The sequence below is a fragment of the Cotesia typhae genome, unplaced genomic scaffold (genome assembly GCF_013202065.1).
Source record: "Cotesia typhae breed Kobodo isofemale line unplaced genomic scaffold, CoteBio_Ctyphae scaffold_45, whole genome shotgun sequence".
Taxonomy (NCBI): Eukaryota; Metazoa; Arthropoda; class Insecta; order Hymenoptera; family Braconidae; genus Cotesia; species Cotesia typhae.
Window position 1 is genome coordinate 339,253 of NW_027423777.1, and position 23,248 is coordinate 362,500.

The window sequence follows — 23,248 nt, forward strand, 5'->3', positions numbered from 1 at the left end:
TATTGCTATTGTTACGAGACAACGACTACTTAACATAACGATTTCGATTGATATGACACGTAATATTTAATACATATTTTACTATTCCGTTATAAGTTACAACACTTATAATAAGTTGTGTTATGTTATATGTATTGATATAATGCGGAAAAGACACTTGACAGTAGGATAATTGGGTGCACGGAAACAATTGACGTTGACACCAGACTTTATTATTATAGGTTGATGGGAATCGGAGACAAGACTATGCTTTACGAGCATTGTTTTAATAGCGTTATAATTGGTGAGGAGAAGTTTTACGGTAAAATGTCTCACGAGTTGTAAACAAGTAGGCAAAAGAGTTCTGTAATAATTATAATTGTAAATATAATTGAAACGAAGATGAACAATGAACAAGTTTTTGTTTGATTGTTCTGTGAGGAAAGGGTTTTATTTCCTTTATAATATTTATAATTTGCTTTTATACTTCTTTTCGATGGTGTGATAAGGTTTTTAGAAAAGGGCTCTGCTTACTCATAAAAAAATTTACTGACATGATCGAATGAAACCGTATTAGATCTAATACAGTGATAAATGCCCATTAGAAATTTTTTGACCAACTAAAAATTAATATGCACGCGCAAACGCGCGCCTTACTATAGGCTTTGCATATATTTTCATGCTTATATAATATATTCGACCAATTATATCACGAATAAATTGATGCGACTTATATTTCATCTCAATTTTATGTTAGGATGCAATGCTAAAACTATCCAACAGAGGTCGTATAACCGCTAAATCTTATCTTTACAAGACGCTTAAATTTAAAGTCTTAACTTCTACAATATAAATAATTTTTAAGATCCTAAGAAATGATAATTATTCAGGTATATACTGAAAAATTTCATTTTAAGAATATGAGATTGACATACACATTGCAATAAAAATTGATATATTTCAGTGATTGTTAACTTCCCGTTAAAAAAATCGAAGATTTTCAAAAACCGGGAAATTATTGTTATCAACCCGTTTTGCAAAAATCGAATTTTCATTAGATCTCGACGTTTTGAGACCACAAAATGCTTCCCTGATGACCCCCGCGATGTTTTCACTGTGTGTGTGTGTGTGTGTGTGTGTGAACTGCTTATAACTTTTGAACTATTAAGCCCATCCGAGCCTACCCAACGGCGTTCTGAAGAGTTCCCTCAAACTTAGATTTCTTGTGAATTTGAACCAATTCGGACGGATAGACTTTGAGAAATTTTGAGATAAATAAAACAAAATTAGGAAGACGGTTGACCCTGAAGGCCATCCCTACAACTTCTCACTGATTCCATGCCTAGGTGCATCCGAGCTTTAAAGTCTGATGAAAGTTTGATAAAACACTATTTTTTTAATTTTCCAACCGCAAAATTTTTGAATAAATGAACTGATTTTCACGTAGTTTCTAAGCTTCATAAAGAATCTTTGAGTTTGAATTGATTAAATTAGAAATTTTGAAGTAATTCCGAAAAAACACTTTTTTTGGTTTTCTTTCGTTCACGATATATCTCGAACGAATAAACCGATTTTAGCCGGATTGGCAGCGATCCACGTGGTTTTTTCATTTTGACAGCTGGTTTGGTTTTAGAATCGATCAGAGAAGTCGTTTGAAAGTTATTCCAAAAAAACCACATTTGAAAAAAAAATTTTCTTAGTTTTTAAAGTCCACATTGTATTAAAAATCTAAGTTTGGCTGAGCCCTTTCAAAGAGCGCCAACCTCGATGAAATCGGTCGAACCGTTCAAAAGTTATCAGCGGTTCACATACGTTCACACACACACACACACACACACACACACACACACACACACACACACACACACACACACACACACACACACACACACACACACACACACACACCACAACCTACTTGATGAGTGTCTACCTTTCACCCAACGAAGGGATTAGTGTGTTTCGCCAGAAGTTGGCAAACATAGAGGACACTATCGGCAAGCTCGACGGCGATGTCATCGTAGCTTGTGATTTCAACGCCAAATCGGCTGAATGGGGTGCTGAATTCTCTGACACTAGAGGAAACGGAGAAGCAGACTTCGCAGCAAGACTTGACCTCATAGTGCTGAATACTAGAACTATTAAAACCTTTAGAAGACCGGGGTACAAGAAATCCATCCTAGATATTTCGCTGGCAATCTCAATCTCAGCCGCGTCCATCGACCTATTAGCCTTCAAGAGAGCAAAACTCTATGACGCTAAAAATAGTGACGAGAACATGAAGGACGCAAGAACGAGGATAAAGACGGAAACGCAGTAAGAGTGGCAGAACCGATGGGCATCGGAAGAGACGGGCAGATGGACGGCACGCCTAATCCCAAACATCAACGTCTGGCTTTCTTGGAAGCACGGGGACACGGACTTCTTCCTCACACAACTATTGACAGGACACGGACCGTTTAACGTCTATCTGTTTAAGATGAGGCTGCACCGCACGCCGACGTACAAATACTGCCCGAATCATATCGATGACGCCGAACACACTTTCTTCAAGTGTGTACGGTGGAAGGACTATAGAAGCAGCATCGGAGAAATTAGAGGCATCACACTCCCCCGAGAGCTTGATAGCTTGCAAGCTCAGAAAAAAAGATAACTGGTCAGCTGTCACAGCCTACACGCAGCGTCTTCTAAAACAAAAAACCGCAGAAAGGGATCAGTAACCAGGAGTAGGCGTCGTGAGACGCAATATGGGCTGAATTGAAGTAATGCTAACGCAGTTCCGATCCAGTCATATCCGTACTATCTACGGGAAAGAAGAGAGGAGTTTTTTTTAGTGGGTGAAAATCCCACACTACCGACGATGATCTTTTAATGTAGTGGTATCTTTAGAAGATTTTTTTCGCTTCTTTATAAAAAAAAAATTAGGAAAACGGTTGACCCTAAAGGCCATCCCTGCAATTTCCCGCTAATTTTATACTTAAGCACTCAGAATTGCATTTATTACGTTTTTAAACTCTTCAAGCTCAAAATTATGATTTTTATGTCATTTTGAGCTTTCCGAGCTCAAGAAAAGTCTGATAGGACTTAAAAACACTATTTTTTGAATTTTAAACCGCAATAACTTTCGAATGAATTAACCGATTTCCACCCGGTTGGCAGCATCCGATGCAGTTTTTAAGCTCCATCAAGAATTTTGAAGTTTGATTTGATCGAACCAGGAATTTTGGAGTAATCACTAAAAAATACTTTTTTCGGTTTTTTTTTCGACAACGATAACTCACAAACAAATCAAGCGATTTTCACGCAGTTGGCAGAATTCGACGCAGTATCTCAAATTCTATGATATACTTTTAGACGCAAATTGATCAGATTGGAAATTTCGATGTAATTCGAAAAAAACACTTTTTTTCGTCAACGATAACTCACGAACGAATCTAACGATTTTGACTGGCTTGACGGCAATCGTCGAGGTTTTTTTTTGTTAAAAGCTGATATGATTTGGAATTGATCGGTCAGATCGTTTTAAAGTTTTTCCAAAAAGCCACATTTGAAAAAAATTTTTTTTCGTAGTTTTTTTTTTCAGATTTCTCAAAATCTACTGGTCCAGATCGGCCCAAATCGTATTTAAAATTAAGTTCAGTCAAGCCCTTTAGAATGGTGTCAACCTCGATGAAATCGTACAAGCCGTTGAAAAATTATGAAAATTTACGAACGTGCGCGCGCGCGCGCACACACACACACACACACGCGCGCGTGCGCGCGGACCTCATCGCGGAAACGTTCGGGCAAGCTTCCTAGGACTTTAAAACGTCAACGTTTGTTGAAAACTCGACTATCGAAAAACGGGGTAAATCCAATAACTTCCCAACTTTTGAAAATTTTCAATTTTCTTAGCAAGAAATTAAAAATTTTTCTAACTATTAAAAATCATCAACTGTCATTTTTGTGATTATATATTATTTTTACATTTTTTTTTTAGTATTTTCTTACAATTCTACACAATCAAAAAATTTTTCAAACAGCTCCTTAAATTTGTTTTAGGATTGTAATTAATTTCTGATTTATTGTAAACTACGTCTTTTTAACTTCCCGCTTAGAAAATTAAAAATTTAAACAACCGCTGTTAAAACGAAACATCCGCTTAGAAATCAGTTCATTCATTCAAAAGTTATTGCGGTTTGAAAATTTGAAAAATAGTGTTTTATCAAATGTCTATCAAACCTTTGAGCTCAAAGAGCTGAAAAGCATACAAAAGCTATTTCTTTGAGCTCGGAAAGCTTAAAATAACACACAAATTGTATTTTTGAGCTCAAAACGTCATAAGTGCAACCCATACAAAGTTCGAAAACCGGCCCTCGGATGGCCCATCGACGGGCGAAGGATACTGGTTGACGGCCGATCATTGGCGACTTTTAATGGCCCACGGACGGCTGAATGTCCAAATGATAACAACGGCCAATTAACGGCAGTTGATTATCGGCCGATTGTAAAAAAAGTTATCGGGCCGTTAATGGCTGATCATCGGCTAAGTATGTTAAAATAAAAAAAAATAAAAAAACTAAAAATTTAGCCGATATGCCGTAGAATTTTTGATTCCTATAGTCGTATTGGCGTTATGAAGTCAAGTAGTAGAAGATGTAGCACAGGAGCATCGATCCTAGTCGGATATTCTAAAAAAATTTTGAAGGTTAAGTGGAAGTGGAAATCGAACCTGGTTCGTCTGCGTGAAAGTCTCGATCATTACCGGCTGCACTGCATGCTGGAATCTAACTGAAAAATTCTACTTAGCTATTTGAATTATTGAAATATATTTTATTACTGCATATACAGATTATGAAATTTATTAGTACTCAATTTTGTCGATTTTTGTATAAAGTTTTTAAATGTCTGAAGACGATTATTTTTTTTTATTCTAAATTTAATTTGCACCAAACCTATTTAGGCTAATCTCTTATTAGAAAAAGAGATTCAAAAAGATTACCTCAATGTAAAGTGTATATCTATGTAGTAGTAAAAATCAAATCTTTTTCAATTTTTTCAAACAATTTTAATCTTTTTAAATCTCTTTTTCTAATAAGGGATAGTTGATCCTTCCAATAGTTATATGTTTGTTTAAAAAATTATGCCATCCTTTTCTCAAGTCAAACTTCAAAATCACATTTAAAATTTTTATTGTCTTGTTTTATTTACTCATTATTTTTGTTTAGATTTACGATAATCTTGTATAAAAGTTTATATATTTTTTTTATTTATTTATATATGTTTATATATAACTTCTATTTGTATCAATAATAATCTTAAATAAACATTACAATATCTTTTTTCATTTTTTAAATATTATACTTCGCGTAATGCATCTCCGAAAACCCAAATTTGTGTTATTATAAAATAACAAATTGGCCAAGAATAGCCAGACTTTGGGCGATAAATGGATATTAATTGCAAAACATTAATGTCCGCAATAGACGGCGACCAGCGTTTAACCAAGTATGGCCCGTTGACATATCCCTATAACTGGCCAATCGTTGGCTGCCAGATATCGGCCGATGGTTGGGATTGTTTCCATTAACGGCAATTTTGTATGGGCAATTCTTATGTAAACAAAATCAACTTAATGCACTATGGTATTTCCAATATTTATTGTTTATATTACAATCCCTAAACAAACCACTGATGATTTTAATTTTGTGGTTTAGCAATTATTAATTATAAATTTTTGTCATGGCATGTCGAATCAAAATTATTTGACTTAGGTTTAAAATCGTTACGAAGTATTAAAATATTTCAAGAAAAATAAAGTAAATCAAACTTAATCAACTAAATCTTTGATTAAAGAATAGAGTTGGTATTAAATTGAATTTTTATTGCCTTATAGCTATGGACATTTTTTATCCGAGGTCAGAATAATTAACTCAACAATCGATATTCCTTTTTTTAAGTCAATTATTTAAAATGTAAATAAATTATAATAATCGTTGAACATAGAACTGGAGACAGTTCATATCATGAATTTAGAAGCACAGAATTTAATTAAATAAGAAAAATTAAAATTAACTTATATTTGGATTACATTATGTTGTAATTAAACTTTATTGAGTAATTAAATTAAGTCTGAATTATTTACATTTGATACTTGATTATTTTTAGAAAAACATTAATATTAATATTAAAATTCTGCAATAAATTCTTACTCATGTAAATTAATCTTTTAAAAACTTGATTAGATAATGAAACATCTGATTATATATTATCAAAATATTACTCGTATCAATACGATAAAATTATCGTGCTAAGAATAGTGCTACAGCTACAGGCAAAACCATAGAAACGAACTGGAATCCAATACTCGAAGCAGAATTACATCCATCCTTATCGCTGCAGACAAAACAAGAGTTTTGATCTTTTCCGTTGCAGTATGATGCACTCTTCTTTGCACATTGTCTGGTGATTGTTTCGACGTCTCCTTCTGCGAAAATTACACAGTTTTAGTTCCGAAAATAATATTCAAAATTATTGATAAATGCACTGATAAAAAAATTAACTTTACTCAAGAGCCAAAATCTTGAACCAAGAATACCATTTTGAAGAAAATGATTTTCTTGAGTTAAGAAATTATTCTTGGCCTAAGAAAATATTTTTGTTTTAAAAATTTATTCTCTTGACTCAAGAAAATCATTTTATTCAAGATGGTACTCTTGGTTCAAGATTTTGGCTCTTGAGTCAAGTTAATTTTTTTTATCAGTGTGCATACTTACAACTAATAAAAGTTTGTTTAATAATTAGTTTTATTTGAAAATTACCTTTGCTTACTAGCTTGACACACTCCCAAATGTCATCAGTACGAGTGTCAGCAGAACGTCTTAGTCGATTATGACGGGAATCTGATGAAGAAGTTGCAGTTGAATTTTCTGTAGAATTCCCTGAAGGAGATGCAGTTGTAACTACTGTCGTCACTGTCGTTGGAGGTGTAGTAACAGTAGTTGTTTCATTATTTGATGGTGTTGTGGTATTAGTATCTTCTTTGCACTCCATTAAATGAGTTTTTGTAGGTTCAGTCCCACATGTTCCATTGCTCAGAGAAGTGCAGTGATAACACTGCAATGACAATCCTAGGAAATTTTACAAAAATTAATACGTTCAATCGTTACTTTTTTCTTTTCTATTTCAGAGATTTAAATTTATAAAAAAGGCTTATGTAATTTAGAAATTTTTAATGTCATAAAACAACTCAATTTACTTTTTTTTTGTATTCGATTAAAATTTTTTTTAAAGAAAATTTTTTCAAATTTTTATAAAGATATTTTAAGAAACTACACAAAGTTTCACAAAACTTCATTAAATCTTTTAACTAATATCGAACTAGCTTTTAACTGAATCAATGTGATTCTAATTTTTTGACAAACAATTTTTTTGTTTTTGTGAGGAAGCATAACAAACAAACTTATATTCACATTTGTGATATTAGTAGAGATTCAAATTTAAAAAAAATAATCTAGACTTAATAAAATATTTCAAATTTTATAAAATTTTCATTTATCTAAATTAAAATTTTATGTTTTTGAAAAATTTCATATAATTTAGAATACAAAGTTTTATGAAATTTGATAAAATCAAGTGAAGACAAAATTATTTCATGTGTTTTCAGGAAAATATTTTAGAAAAAAAAATTCATAACAATAATAACAATTTAGTAAATGAAAAATTCATCAAATATCTGCTCTTAAATCGAACACTTCCTATTTATTCAATTAAAAATTCAATCGTTAAGTTTTGTTTCGCAATTATTATTTTGTAATAAATAATTACCTTGATCAACATTGTAAATAATAAACAAAGTGATGAGCACCAATGAACTTAAATTAATCCGACTGATGATCATTTTGGAATTCTAAAAATACAGTATTATAAATTATTTAAAACAAACAGCTCACTACAATTGTGAAGTCCCCAACAAAATGGTTGAGTTACAGGTCTGATTAACGCTTTTACATAAACCACCACCTAAATCATAATCGCTGTCAAGTGCAAAGATAAAGGCAATGCCTTATCACAACAGACTTGCGATCAATAAAATATCATAGGTGAGCTGATTTAGACGATCTACTGATAATTTATTTTATCGAGGTCATCGTATTTGCCGTATGATAACTAAATTATTTTTATTATCGCTTGGCTGTACCAGGTACACATCCTTTTTAAAATAAATACATCTTTGTGTCGTGTTTTACCGAACACTCAGTAAAGAGCCGATTAATCTCACGATTTTTTTTATTTTTATCTTTTTAATCAATTGATAATTTATCAGGCATTCATAATTACAGTGTAAAATCCATGACATATATTTCATCACAACATATTTTACTCCATTTATCTAACAATTACAATTCTAATTTTTTTAAAACTTATTAAATAATTCTGATTGACTAAAATTTTTATACACCGATAAAAAATCTATCTCAATTAAAAAAACATAATCTCGATTAAAAAATGTATTTTGAAGACAACTGGTTGTCGCATGTGAAGAATTTTTTTTCTTGAATATCATCTTGACTCAAAAATAGTAATATTGTAACGTGGAAAAGAAATTAATATCTATTGCTACAGTTAAAAATAAAATATCTTTTATTAATAAATATTTAGATTTGCTGATTTCCACATTGTAATATGACCATTTGTTTTTTAATTACGACATTGTGCGAAATGTTCTGTTTATTCCATTTATTTAGGTGTGAACTTTTTGGATGAGACGTTCGGCACTAGTGTGTTGGCCAAATGAGTGAAAAAATTCGAATTTCATGTTTTTTAATTATTTTTAATCAGTATTTTTAAACAAGGAGCATATACGATTCGCTCGTTGCACCAACACAGCTGTAACTGAACGCCTCATTTATTCTTTATACAATATACTATTACGTTGAGTTATTAATAACAATTTATATCTCATTGATAAAAAATGTTTCGATTTTATTTGATCAATTTGATAGATTACAATTTTGCATAAAATTTAAGCTTTGTAAACAATCCAAAAGTTATCATGTTATTTAAATAGACTGTTAATAGATAGCGCTGTATTTGTTTCAATGTTTTTTTTTTTTCATTTATTTTTTGAATATTTTTTGTCAATAGAAGAAAACATAAGCTTTGAAATAGTTTCTAACTTTTTCAGATTAATAAAAAAATAAGAAGAAATCTGCCCAAAAAAAAAGTGCCATTTGGCAGCCGAAATGGAAATAGATTTCCTACTTAAATAAAATAACACCGCTGATAATACAAATACTTCAATACCATTGATCTATTTTCCTTAAATTACGAAAAAAAAAAAATGCAATAGTAAAATTTCATTAAATAGCTACCGACGAATAGGTTATTTTCAGTCTATGAGAATAAATGACATGAAAATTAAAGTTCATTTAATAGACTTTAAAATACAATTTACAAAAATCCGATAAGTTATTTCATTTAAAAGTTATCCATGATAGAAACTGCCAAAATACGAAATTTTACGATTTTTAAAATTTTGAAATTTTACATATATATAAATACTTACATACATAAACTTTTGAACCATATGTATTTTCCAAACCAGCTCGATAAACTGAGTTAGGAAATAGCAAAATTTTTCAAAAGTTCCACCATGAGGACAAATGCAATAGATTTCTATGAAATCTATTAAAAAAACACCTATAAAAATAAGATCTATCCTGCTTATTATAATTTCAGACAATCCCTCACAGAGAAATCATCGGCGACTACTCTTAAAGAGGTGTCCTGGTGATACTTAATATCTCTGCTTTTTTTTTTTTTTTCGTTTTCAAATTATTTATAAAATTAGTATTTCATGTGTAGAATAAAAATTTGTCTATACACATAAAATCTGCATTCCACAAAAATTTACTTTTACGCTTATTTTCTCGAATGCTAAGGTAGTGAAACCTCTCAATCCTTAAGTACGTTCATAGACAAGAAAAAGACACCAAATGGTTATTGCTATTGGTTTCTTTCTCACACACTAGTACTGTCTCTCTTTACAGACTATCGCTCACTTACTTCTACTCACGTAAAATTTCAAAAGTCATTAACTTCAAACATTTTTTATATAAAAATAAATAAAGTTCGTTTATGTTATTTTCAATAAAAAATACTTGTTATATCTTCAATTAATGATTTTCAGTTTTTTAAAACAATCCTAAGAAAAGTACGATTGATATTTGATGAAACGTTCGCTTGAACGTCGGTCAGCATAGGGTTTGTATGTAAAATATACAAATTTTAAATGCTAATATTGCAAAATTTAGTGCCGTAAGGACTATTTAAAAGAATTCCTGCTTATAAAGGATACTTATGAGTATACACGGAAAAAACAAGATGACACTGGATATCATCCCAGATTATACTCAGTGATATCTGTGGTGAAAAATTTTTTAAATAGTAGCTAGAAAAATCCAGATTATACTGGGTGATATCTGGATTATACTAGCTACTATCTGAAATTTTTTTTCACTGAGTATAATCTCGGACGATACCCAGTGTTATCTTGTTCTTTCCGTGTAAGAACTCAAAATTTCAAAAAAGTTTTAAGAAAACGGTTTTTTCTCGGAACGTCCTTAAAGAAAAAATTTTCGGAGGAATTATAAATAATTTTTTTTGAAAACAGTTTTAGATGTTTTATCAGAGTAAAATTCTGCTGGAATATTTTCAGCTTACATCTTCAAGTATAAATTTATTGATTCATAGTTAATTTCTTGAATTAAAAAATTTGAATATTTTAAATAGAGAAAAATTTTGAAGGAAATAGTTTTTTGTTTTAATTAAAAAAATTCTTATTTGTGAATATAATCACAATTATAATTGATGCCACGTGGCTAATGAGAGTTTACTTTTTTTTTCACACGACTTTCACATGCAAACAATTTAGGATAAGTCATTGCTGGAGGCATCGGTAGAAAGTGACCACCAATGACCGATATTTAAAAAATAAAACTCATTTTATTTCAACGATAAAAGAAGTCTGCTGATTCATTACTTATTTTTTTATCATTTCGAATTTTATTTTTAAAAAATGCAAATTTACGGCTATTAAGACGTCACATTAATGAAATTTCTCGCAATATATGTTATCAAGTAGGTGAAAATGAACTTGACTTATTGAAAGCAAAGGTCACATAAAATACCGCCTCAAATTAAAAACTGAAAGATAAACCCGAATTATTGAGCTGTTAATTAATGTTTACTCTGGTGATTAATTAATTTATAGGTCGAGTTATTTATCTGCTGATTTGTTTGTTTATTAATTTTTAATTACAACTGGAAATTTCAGTAAATTTATTTATTAATATTGTGAGTCACTCGTCCACTGAACGTATCAGGCAAATTGAAAAAAATATTTTTATAATCAATATAATAATCCTTTTTAAGCGATAAGAATAATCGATTTTATGAAAACTTTTACGATTGTGATAAAACTCTTTATTCGTCACATTAATTTCTCGGAGAATCGAATGCTTTCAGTGCATTGGAAAGTTTATCTACTGTTAAAATGTCATTAGAGATATGAAATGTATATAAATTGTCCAGGAAATGAGTCTAATTGATAATATTTAGATTAACTTAACGTTTAATGCAGGTTAGGTTAACGAAACTATTTTCCTCAAAACTGATGACTAAATCTAACAGATAACTGGCGCCATGATAACTTTAACTAAAAGAAAAATTAAGAAACATTTTTATATATTGTAGATTAGCTATAAATTTCTTTTTTAAAATTCTTGAACAATGAATAAGAACATTTTTTAATGTTCGGTCACTAATGACTCAATGGTTGAAGTGACCATAAGTATTAATAAAAAAAAAAAAAAAAAAAAAAAAAAATTAATGTTTTGCTGTTTAAAAGCATCAAAAGTGTAAAATTCGAAGTAAACAAAATAGGTTTTAAGATTACGTTTAAAATATTAAACAACATTTTTTTTTCTTATTAGGATTTTGGACAAAGCAGAGATGGAAAAAAACATTATTTTATTATACATCAGCTGTCAAACTATCCACAGATTATACTTTTATGCATTTGCTAAAAAAGTGTTAATTTTTTCACAATTCAAAATGTTACAGTTTTCAGATTGATTCTGAAATCTTATCAACTATTTTTAACTTCCCGCTTAGAAAATTAAAAATTTTCGAAAATCGGGAAGTTGTTGTTTTTATCCCGTTTTTCGAAAATCGAGTTTTCATCAGCTCTCGACGTTTTGATGTCCTAGAATGCTTCCCTAACTATTCCCGCGATCTATCTATATGTGTATGTATGTATGTAAACCTCTTGTAACTTTTGAGCGGCTCGACCCATCGGATCATGATAGGTGGCGATCCAAAGATCATCATTGCCATTAAATTTCTTGAAAATTTTAATTGATTCGATATTTTTTGAATAACTTCTAAACGGCTCTACTGATCGACTCCAAAAACTAATCAGCTCTTAATCTTGAAAAACTACGTGAATCGCCACCGGTCTGGTCACAATTGGTTGATTCGTTCGTGAGATAATGTCGAAAAAAATTGAAAAAAATGTTATTTTCAGAATTTTTATTGAATTTTTAGTCCAACCAGTTCACGCTCTAAGATTCTTAAAATTCGGACCGGTAGATTTTGAGAAATCTCAAAAAACCTACAAAAAAAAATTAGAAAAACGATAGACCCTGAAGACCATCCGTGCAACTTCCCGCTAATTCCATACCTAGGTGCATCAAACTGCACTAATGACGTTTTTGAGCTCTTCGAGCTCAAAAGTCTAATCGCAGTTCGATGAAATACAATTTTTATAGTTTTCCACGCGATTTGCGGCAATCGATATAGTTTTTTGACCTCTATAAAAAAGTAGCTGTTTTAAGCATTTAAGCTCTTCGAGCTCAACAGTCGTTTTAAAATTTGATAAAACACGATTTTTTCAATTTTGAAACTGCTATAACTTTTGAATAAATCCACTAATTTCCTCGCGGTTGGTGGCGATCGATGTAGTTTTTTAAGCTCTATAAAAAATTTAGAACAAAAAAATTGATCTGATGGAAAATTTCGAAGTTATTACAAAAAAACACTTTTTTCGATTTTTTTCGACAACGATATCTCACGAACGCATCAACCGATTCTGACATTTTTGGTGGCGATCGATGGGGGTTTACAAGGTTAAGAGCTTAATAGTTTTTGAGACCAATCGGTTTAGCCAATTCGGAGATATTTGAAAAAAATGAAAAAAAAATCACTTTTTTTGCATTTCCTCGAAATCTACCAGTCCGAATTGGTTCCAACTCACAGGAAATCTAAGTTTGGTCAAGCCTTTTCGAATGGCACCAACCGCCATGAAATCGGTCAAGCCGTTCAAAAGTTATATAAGGGTTACACACACACACACACACACACACACACACACACACACACACACACACACACACACACACACACACACACACACACACACACACACACACACACACACACACACACACACACACACACACACACACACACACACACACACACACACACACACACACACACACACACACACACACACACACACACACACAGGCATACGAATATCATCGCGAAAACATTCAGGGAAGCTTCCTAGGACGTCAAAACGTCAAGATCTGATGAGAACTCGATTTTCGAAAAACGGGGTGAAACTAATAACTTCCCGATTTTACGAAAATCATTGATTTTCTTAGCGGGAAGTTAAAAAATTTTTTTCCAATGTGGTTTTTTTAGAATTACTTTTAAACGGCAATACCGATCAGTTCCAAAGACTAATCAGCTTTTAACATAAGAAAACCACGTCGATCGCCGCCAAACTGGTCAAAATCGGTTGATTCATTCGAGAAATATCATGAACGAAAGAAAACCGAAAAAAGTGTTTTTTCGGAATTTTGAGCTCGAAGAGGGTCAACCGTTTTTCTAATTTTGTTTTTCAAACTCTCGTGTTGAATTCTCCAATGTAAATCGGAAGTAGTTGGCAAAAGTTTTCAGCTAAATTTTTTGGAATTGAATAAGACCTGGTATGAAGAAATAAAAATCTCGATTTTCGGTGAAATCTAATTTCTATTTACATATTCGAACGACACGTCAGTTGGTTAATCAACCGGTTAATAGTCATTAACCGGCTGAACTTATCAATTGTTAAATTTAATAAGTATTTATATTTTCAAGTGAATTATATTCAATCTTAACTAAGACATTTGATTTCACTGTCTTAAATTATTACATGTATTAAAATGATGAAATTATTGTGCTAAAAAAAATACGACAGTTAAAGGCAAAGTCATAGAAATAATTTGGAATCCAATACTAGAAGCAGAATTACAAGCGTCCTTGTCACTGCAGGCAAAACAAGAATTTTCATTTTTGTCACTGCAGAATTTTTCACTTGTCTTCGCACATTTTCTGTTAACTATTTCCTCATCTCCTTCTGTAAAAATGACTAAGTTGTAGTTTGAACCAATCAAAACAATAGTAATTGAAGATGCACAAGTTCTTTGAGTATAATAATTAATTTTATTTTACTTTTCTTGATATGCTTAACACACTCCCAAGCACCATCAGCACGAAGATCTACTGAACGTCTAAATCGGCTTTTGTTTGATGCTATCATACTCACTGTAGTAGAATTTGTCGTAGAAGATGTATTAGAAGCTGTCGTCGAAGTCGTAATTGATTCTGTAGTAGAATTTGTCGTAGGAGATGTATTAGAAGCTGTCGTCGGAGTCGTAATTGATTCTGTAGTAGAATTTATCGTAGGAGATGTATTAGAAGCTGTTGTAGGAGTCGTAATTGATTCTGTAGTAGAATTTGTCGTAGGAGATGTATTAGAAGCTGTTGTAGGAGTCGTAATTGATTCTGTCGTAGAAGGTGTAGTTGATTCGGTACTAGAAGCTGTCGCTGACGGTGTAGTTGATTCTGTCGTAGAAGTTGTAGTTGATTCTGTAGTAGAAGGTGTAGTAGGAGCTGCAGTTGAAGTTGATAATGTAGAAATTACAGAAGATGTTGTTATATTACCTATTATAATTGAATCTTAATATTACCTATTGTAGTTGAGTTAGTTAAAGGATTTGGTGTAGTACTATTTTCATCACCACATGGGACCAAAAGAGTCGTCGATAGGTCCGACCAACATTCACCATCACTATTAGATTCGCACTGGTAACACTGTAATGACGTTCCTACAAAATTTTATAAAAATCTTAAATAATTTAATAGGTATACATTTCACGTTTTCTTCAGCATTTAGAAAGTGTATCAGTAGAATGATTATTTGAAGAGAACAATTTGATGCTCAACCATCACTATTTAATAGGAAATAGAATCATTTTTTACACTAAAAAAAAAATAACTTTAATCAAGACAAAAAATTAGGAAAGCGGTTGACCCTGAAGGCCAGATTCCTTTAACTTCCCGCTAATTCCATATCTAAGCGTTTAAAATTTTACTGATGACGTTATTGAGATCTTCGAGCTCAACAATACAATTTATATATTATTTTCAGCTCTCCGAGCTCAAAAACTTAGCTGCTCTATGCTTTTGACTCTTCGAGCTCAAAGGTCTTATAGAAGTTTAATAAAACACTATTCTTAAAATTTTCAAACTGCCATTACTTTTGTATGAATAAACCAATTTTCACGCGGTTTGCAACAATCGACGCAGTTTTTTTAAATTCTATGATTTATTACTAAATACGAATGGATCACCCGTGTAAAAAAAATTGTCCCAAGCTTGGGACATCCAAACGTGACACAATTTGGGATATTTTTGGGACAATTTTGGGACATCTTAGAAATAACCAGAAATTTTAAAATAGTGCATTTAAGTAATTTGTCGTCAATTTTACGTATATTTTTGAAAATTGTCGGAATACTTCAATTTTATGACAATTTTACTACAATTTTAAACGTTTATTAAATGATTTAAGAAAAAATCATTTATTTTTGCACAGCTGTAGATTTGTCTAGAAATTGATGGATAAAACATTTAGTGACTATTTTTGGGACAGTTTAAGTACAATTTTGGGACAATTGTAGGACATTTTTGGGACATTTCAAAAATATTTTTAGAACTTTTTAAAAATATTTTTAAGACAATTTTCAACGTTTTTCAAATAATTTTAAGACAATTTATTTCTGCACGGTTATATATTTATTGTAAGATTTATGGATGAAAATTTTTAGGACAATTTTTGGACAGTTTGAGGACATTTTGGGACTTTTTTGGAACAAATTTAGGAAATTTCTGGGGCAACTTTGAAACAATTTTAGGACATTTGTGGGACATTTTCAGAATAATTTTGGGAAATTTTAAAAATATTTTCAGAACAATTTTTGACGTTTTGAGAATGATTTAAAGAGAGATAATTTATTATTGCACAGTCATGAATTTATCGTAACATTAATGAATGAAAATTTTTAGGACAATTTTGGGACATTCTTAAAATATTTCAGAATTTACCTACAACCGTGCAAAAAACAATTGTCTTAAAATCATTTGAAAAACGTTTAAAATTTCCCTCAAACTATTTAAAAAATGTCCTAAAAATATTTTTAAAATGTCCCAAAAATTTCTCAAAATTGTCCCGAAAATGTCTTAAAATTGTCCCAAAAATGGTCAATAAATGTTTTATCCATCAATTCCTAGACAAATTTACAGCTGTGCAAAAATAAATTTTTCTTTCTTAAATCATTTAATAAACGTTCAAAATTGTAGTAAAACTGTCGTAAAATTGACGAATTATTCTGAAAATTTTCCAAAAAATACGTAAATTACTTTGACGAAATTGACGAAAATTGACGAAAAATTACTTAAATACACTATTTTAAAATTTCTGTTTATTTCTAAGATGTCCCAAATTGTGTCACGTTTCGATGTCACAAGCTTGGGACATTTTTGGGACAATTTTTTTTTACAGGGGCAGAACGAAAACTTTGGAGAAATTTGAAAAATTAACTTTTTTTTTTAATTTCTTCAACAACGATAACTCACGAACTAATCAACCGATTCCGATATTCTTGGAGAAAATCAACGTGGTTTCTTGGGCTTTTATAGCTAATTTTTCATTCACGACATCCTACGAATGAATTGAGCGATTTTGATCGCGTTGACGATGATCGATGCAGTTTTTCGAGCTTAAGAGATGATTAGTTTTTAGAATCAATCTGTTAAGCCGTTTAAAAGTTATTCCAAAAAAACAGTTGTTCAAATATTTTATGTTTGAGATTTCTTAAAATCTACTGATCCGAATCACCTCAAATAGTATAAAATATCTAAGGGGAAAGAAACTATTTCGTCAAATAGTTTTCCTAATTTTTTTTTTTTTAAAGCAACCATAAATTTTTTGATTATGTCGCGTTACCCATGCTAAAAGGGTGCATAAAAAATTTTTTTCTTTCTTCACATAACTTGAAAAAGTAAAAAAGTAAGAATCTGGTTACAAAACGGAAAAAAAATTTTTTTTTTTACATATGCCTTTGTGACTAAGAGAAATAATTTTTCAAGATAGAAGGACGAATGTGAAAAATTGGTCAAAGTAGCTTGTCAGGACCTCAAAACGTTAAGATATCATGAAAAATAGATTTTTTTAAACTTAAACTAAAAACATGATCACAGCTGAGTTTCTTGACGTTTTCAATTTTTCATACTTTGTGGGAATTCGACGAAAAAAATAAAAATTAAATTTTTTTTGGTTTAAAAAAATTGAACACTTCAAAAATTTGGCTAAAGAATAATTTCTTATCTTAAGAATTTATAATCTTGACACAAGAAAATCAAATTTTTTTAAATTGCTTGGCCTTGAGGAGTCGGGAATGTCGCTTTATGAAGCGTGCAATAGTATTCTTAGTTCAAGATTTCTTCCCTTGAATCAAGTTAAATTTTTTATCAATTTACACATTTGCGCTCTTCTAGTTTAAAAGTCTAGTTAGCATTCAGTAAATTTAGCATGATTAAAAGAGCTTTATGAAAATTCTTGAAAAAAAATCCGATCTGATGAAGAATTAAAAAATTATATTTAATAACCACGTTTTAAAAATTTTTGTTAAATATCTCCTTTACTAATCGACTGATTTCAAAGAAGTTGGTGGCAATCAACGCAGTTTCTTGAATATTCCTGAAAAATAGGTTTAAAGTTGAGTAAAAAATTTCTTCTGCAGAAATTTTGACGTGACAACGTCTTATAAATTGGTTTGCCGGGTGACACTTCAAGAAACTGCGTTACGCTCCGCTCACGTTATGCGCTCACAATGAGAGCGAGTGAGAGGCACGCGTCCCTTCCACTCGGGCATGGTTAGGCCGCCTAAGAGCGAGAGAGACAGAGCGAGAGAGAGAGAGAGAGACAGAGAGAGAGAGAGAGAGAGATTGATTGATAGTTTATTAATGCCAAGGCACAAGCCAAATGGCAATTTTAAATACAATATGATTTACAAATACAATAATAATAGAAAAATTATATAAGTACATAAACTATAATAAAGATCTAATATAAAAATTTATATTAATTTTATCTGATTCAACTAGCATACTCACTAAATTATTCAATTTATAACAGCCGATAAAATAACAAAGTTGGAGAATTTAACACTTAGAATCTAACAGTAATTATCAGAGAACCTATCACTTTACAATAACAAAATTAATAATCCAAGTTCAACAAATGGTCAAAAATTTTATTTTTGAACACTTCAAGACTAGATGAGTTTACAATCTCTTCAGGCAGTTCTTCCCACAATCGTATTACACTCACTTGGAATGACCGCTCCATGAAGGTCGTAGCAAAATGCGGAAACGTGAAAAGAGAGTGTTTTTGGCTGCTAACCTATCTGAACGTCTGACTTCGGTCTCCTCAACAAAAGCATCTCGTAGGTACTTGGGTTTATCAACTTGAAGTAGCTTAAAGAAGTAACAACTCATGAAGTACATTCTACGATATTTCAGAGTAAGCCATCCCAATTCTCGTTGATAAGGTGTTATATGCTCATCTTTTCTAAGATTGAAAATGAACCTAATTGAGCAATTTATTGCACGTTGAAGTTTTAAGTCATTTTCAGATGTTGAATCTACTAATACGATGGAACAGTAATCAAGAAGTGGTAAGATGGTGGATGATACTAACAATTTCCTGACGTCAGTTGAGAAAATGTTCTTCCGAACCTTGAGAGAATGCAAGGCTGAATTAACTTTGCTAACCACTAGCTTGACATGATGATTCCAACTTAGGTTCCTGCTGATGTATAATCCCAAGCACTTGGTAGTATCAACATATGGAATTATGACACCATCTATAATAATAGGTGGCAGATCAAAGTTACTCAGTTGTTTCAGCTTGCTATTTGAACCCAAGATCATTGCTTTGGTCTTGGACAAGTTTATCTCCAAGCCATGCTTCCTTGCCCAATCCGCAACTGATTGTGCATCAATGTTGACCTGTCTGACTGCCTCTTGTAGTTGATACATAAAGAAATGTAGATAAATATATTTGTCATCAGCAAACAGACCATGGTTACAATACACTAGCCATCTGACAACAGAATTCATGACAATTAAAAACAGGATTGGACCAAGCACAGAACCTTGAGGAACACCAGATGAAGTTCTAAGGAGCTGAATTGGAGTCCCAAGATTATTCAGTATTGACTGAGAGCGATTTGATAAGTAGGAGAAAAACCAGATAATTGTTTCCATTGAAAAACCAAGCTCAAATAACGCAATCAGTATGATCTTGGGGTCAACATAGTCAAAAGCCTTACTCAAATCAAATAAGACTATTATGGTAAGTTTATTCTTGTCCATCGCCTGCCTAATATCATCAGTGAGCCTCAGTAATGCTGATTGTGTGCTGTGATGTTTCCTAAATCCAGATTGAAAAGGGTCGAGTAACTCATTATCCTCCAGATAGGTTATCACTTGATTAGCAATGATTCTTTCAAACACTTTGGCCAGATGGGATAGATTTGCAACAGGTCGGGTATCTGATGGAGATCTAGGCGGTGAAGTTTTATTCAAAGGTATAATAAAAATAACTTTCCAAATGTCAGGGAATATTCCAGTATCAAGAGATCTATTAAATAATGCAGTAAGAAACAGTGAAATTTGTGGAAGGTGATCCGTAACCATCTTAAATCCAATCCATCAGGACTTTTTCCTTTAGACTTTGAAAGAGTAATATGCAGTGCCTTAGTAACATCTACAATGTCAATCGTGGTCCACTTGAATAAACATTTGACTTGTCTTGAATAGTCCATCGGCAGTAAATCAACAAAATTTTTACTGCAAGGTGGATGCTTTCTTACTATGTTTGCATAATACTCATTCAATTCAAGAGCATCAAAAAGTTTAGCGGTGAAGAAGGGTTAGACTTAATTAGTCCAAGATGTTTAAGCTTACTCCAAATAGATGAACCATATGAAAGATTTGAAAGAATAGTTTTTAAGTATTCTTCACGAGCATGATTCAACTCAGCTTTTAAGTTTTTCTCTTAATTCTAAAAAGAGCAAGCAGATTTAGGTCCTGAGTTCTCCTGGCTTTTTTATAAATTTTATCACGTTCTTTGCACTTCACTTTTAATTCTTTTGTAAACCAGGGATTACTATGACGGACTATCTTCTTAGTGATTTCGGGTGCAAACAAATCCAGAGAAGATAGAACACCAGCTTTGAAGAAAATCAGCAACTCATTTGGATCCGTATTCTCTAGAACAGCATTATCAATTTTTAAAGTGTTCATCAAAGTTCTTGAAAGAGCTTGATGATCACAATTCTTTAGGTTTCTAAAGGTAATTTTCTTTGATGCTGGTTTTGAACAATTTAATTTATATTTACAAAATAAATAGTCATGGCCATCAATGAACGGAGAATCGGATTTAGCAAAAGAAACTAATTTACTATCACTGTCAAGCAGGATGACATCTAACCAAGAATCATAGTTATTTTTATGAAAAGTAGCTCCGTAAGGTACGCAGAACAGTGACGATTCAAGAATAAAATCTTTCAGGTGCCTTGCAGTGTAACTATCATCCAACAAATTACAATTTAAATCACCAGCTATGATTATATTGTTGAAATTTGGAGCGAATCTTGAAAAAATGTCAAAGAATTCGTTGAGAAATAGCCCTTTCGGTCTTCTGTAAATGCAGGATAATAAGAGATGAGATCCAGAGGATAAGGTGACATCGGCTATTAAATATTCTGGTTGATTTAAATAATCAGAAGTTGAAATTTGTAAAACCTTGACTATTAAGGACTCACGGACAAGACAGGCCACTCCACCTCCCTGGATGTAACAGCCAGTATCTGCATGTTTTAGGGTTCGATCTCTTCGAACAATATTGTAGCCATTCAGTGAAAAAATACTGTTATCATGAAAGGGTTTTAACCACGTTTCAACAAGGATAATAATGTCTGGTTGAGTATCATTAATCAAATTTAAGAATTGAGCAGTATGGCCAACAAGGCTATTTATATTTAGACTAAGTACATTTAGTGATAAAGATATATTTTTAGTTGAGCTATTAGTTGAATCAGTTGACTGTTAATCTAGTTTGGTGAGATCAGCTTCACAATTTATCATAAGTCTTACCGAATCTTCATTCTTTTTGCAAAGACTTGCCCATATCTAGCCCAAACAAACTTAAACCTCTTGACTTTGGCTTGTTCCTTAGTTTTTAGTAGCAATCTATGCGTTTCAGGAGACAAAAATTCGTTAACATAAACAGATCCCTGAAAAGCCATATCGACTCGAGTAGGAAAAACCTCTTTAACTAAGCGATTACCTGTTTTTCGTTTCTTATCAATAATGAAATTTCGCACTGGAGTCGACATCATAGAGACAATATAAGAGTGTAATAAAGGCTTATTTTGATTTCATAGCTGCTTATTTTTGATTTCAACTTTACGGGAACTTAAGACACTATTAAGTAGATTTGGTAACTCTAGATTCTTAAAAACCGCAGCTGTAATGTCATCTGGTGTTAAATCCTTCGCCACTGCATCAGGAATACCTGAAATAACTAATTCCGTGGTATTACTTGACGTCTGTGAAGAGGTAGATGGAACAGGAGCTGACTTCTCAAGGGTACATAGTCTTTTATGGACAGAATCCATATCAGCTTTTCTAGTTTTAGTTAAATTTTTAAGGTCTGAACTAATTTGAGAAATGGACTCGGCATTTGTTTTAACATTAACTGCTAAATCTGCTAAATTAACCGCAGCAGCTTTTTGCGAGTCTTGAACTTCACATAATCTCGTATTTAAATCCTCAAGTTTTTGGTTACTTAAGAGTTCTGTGTGACAAAGTTTCTCCATTAAAAGTGTCAGTTTTTCATCAACCGATTTTTCGGACCAATTTAAGGGTAAGTTTGACATTGTCGGTGAGATGATAGATGGTAGAAAAACTGAATTATCACTTGGAGATAATGGAGAAGCTGGTGTTATCGGAGACTTTAAGGACAAGATTGATCCACGAGCTTTGAATGTGCGTTCAAGAGGAGAAGAGCTTGCTGACTTGAAGCTAGAAACTGAGGAGGCGTTGGAGCTAGTAGATTTTAGCGACACTGGTCTCTTTAATTTTGTATCGAGATTTTCTAGAAGATGGTTTAGTTGATTTCTGCAGCAATCTGATTTTTGCCTGTTTTTTATATACTCGCGCGCACAACCTGGATGAAAGTGTTGCTCACAAGTGTTACAATTTACTGACGATCTAACAGGTCGCTTGCATTTAGCACATATATCAGACACCAATGGCATAACCAGAAGTTTAAAAGAGAAATATCCGTGAAATGACCAGACAATTCAACATCAAGTTACAGTTTGCTGGTTATAAACAAGGTAAAATAACTAATCACGATAGTGTCACTCATTCCTTCCCAGCACACACAGTCTAGAAAAGTCCAATTTATTTAATACACTTGATAGGTAAATATTCAGTCAGGAAAATTGTAAGTAGTAATTTACCACACAATTTACCATTCAGAGAAGTTGCAAATAGCAACTTACAAGGTAATTACCAATCTTGAAAATTGTAAGTAGTAATTTACCAAACAATTTACGACTCGGAACAATTTCAGGCAGCAACTTACAAGGTAAATTTCCAATCAGAAAAATTGTGTGTAGCAGTCCACAAAGTAATTTACCAAGCAATTTACCATTCAGAGTAATTTTCACCAATATAATCCCTTGTATTATACACTTAATGTCCTATACCAGATTTGAAGCCAGAACAAATTGACATCCAGAATTTGATAAAAGTCAAG

The 23,248-nt window shown here is 31.9% G+C and overlaps 2 protein-coding genes across 3 annotated transcripts in view; both read right to left on the minus strand.

The window, feature by feature from the left end:
* Positions 1-6,034: 6,034 nt before the first annotated feature.
* On the minus strand, positions 6,035-7,995 carry LOC141536734 (uncharacterized). The gene is made up of 3 exons (XM_074257441.1): positions 7,786-7,995; positions 6,780-7,088; positions 6,035-6,445 (listed from the first exon to the last, which is right to left on the minus strand). Exons 1-3 carry the CDS (start codon positions 7,856-7,858, stop codon positions 6,261-6,263), a joined length of 567 nt encoding a protein of 188 aa, XP_074113542.1. The 5' UTR covers positions 7,859-7,995; the 3' UTR covers positions 6,035-6,260.
* A 583-nt stretch (positions 7,996-8,578) lies between these two features.
* Positions 8,579-23,248, minus strand: part of LOC141536732 (uncharacterized) — a 17,509-nt gene continuing 2,839 nt past the window's right edge. Inside the window, exons 2-4 of one of the 2 annotated variants that reach the window (XM_074257437.1) lie at positions 15,042-15,179; positions 14,524-14,964; positions 8,579-14,428 (exon numbers count right to left, since the gene is read on the minus strand). In XM_074257437.1, coding sequence (XP_074113538.1) covers positions 14,244-14,428; positions 14,524-14,964; positions 15,042-15,179 — 764 coding nt within the window. In that variant the 3' untranslated portion in view covers positions 8,579-14,243. The remainder of the gene's footprint in view (positions 14,429-14,523; positions 14,965-15,041; positions 15,180-23,248) is intronic. The other variant, XM_074257438.1, reaches the window with a different exon arrangement.

Coding starts and splice junctions, on each gene's coding strand:
- LOC141536734 (XM_074257441.1), bottom strand. CDS start 7,858: ATGATCATCAGTCGGATTAATTTAAGTTCATTGGTGCTCATCACTTTG. Junction 7,089..7,785: donor TATTTACAATGTTGATCAAG/GTAATTATTTAT, acceptor AAAATTTCCTAG/GATTGTCATTGCAGTGTTAT. Junction 6,446..6,779: donor TGTCAAGCTAGTAAGCAAAG/GTAATTTTCAAA, acceptor TAATTTTCGCAG/AAGGAGACGTCGAAACAATC.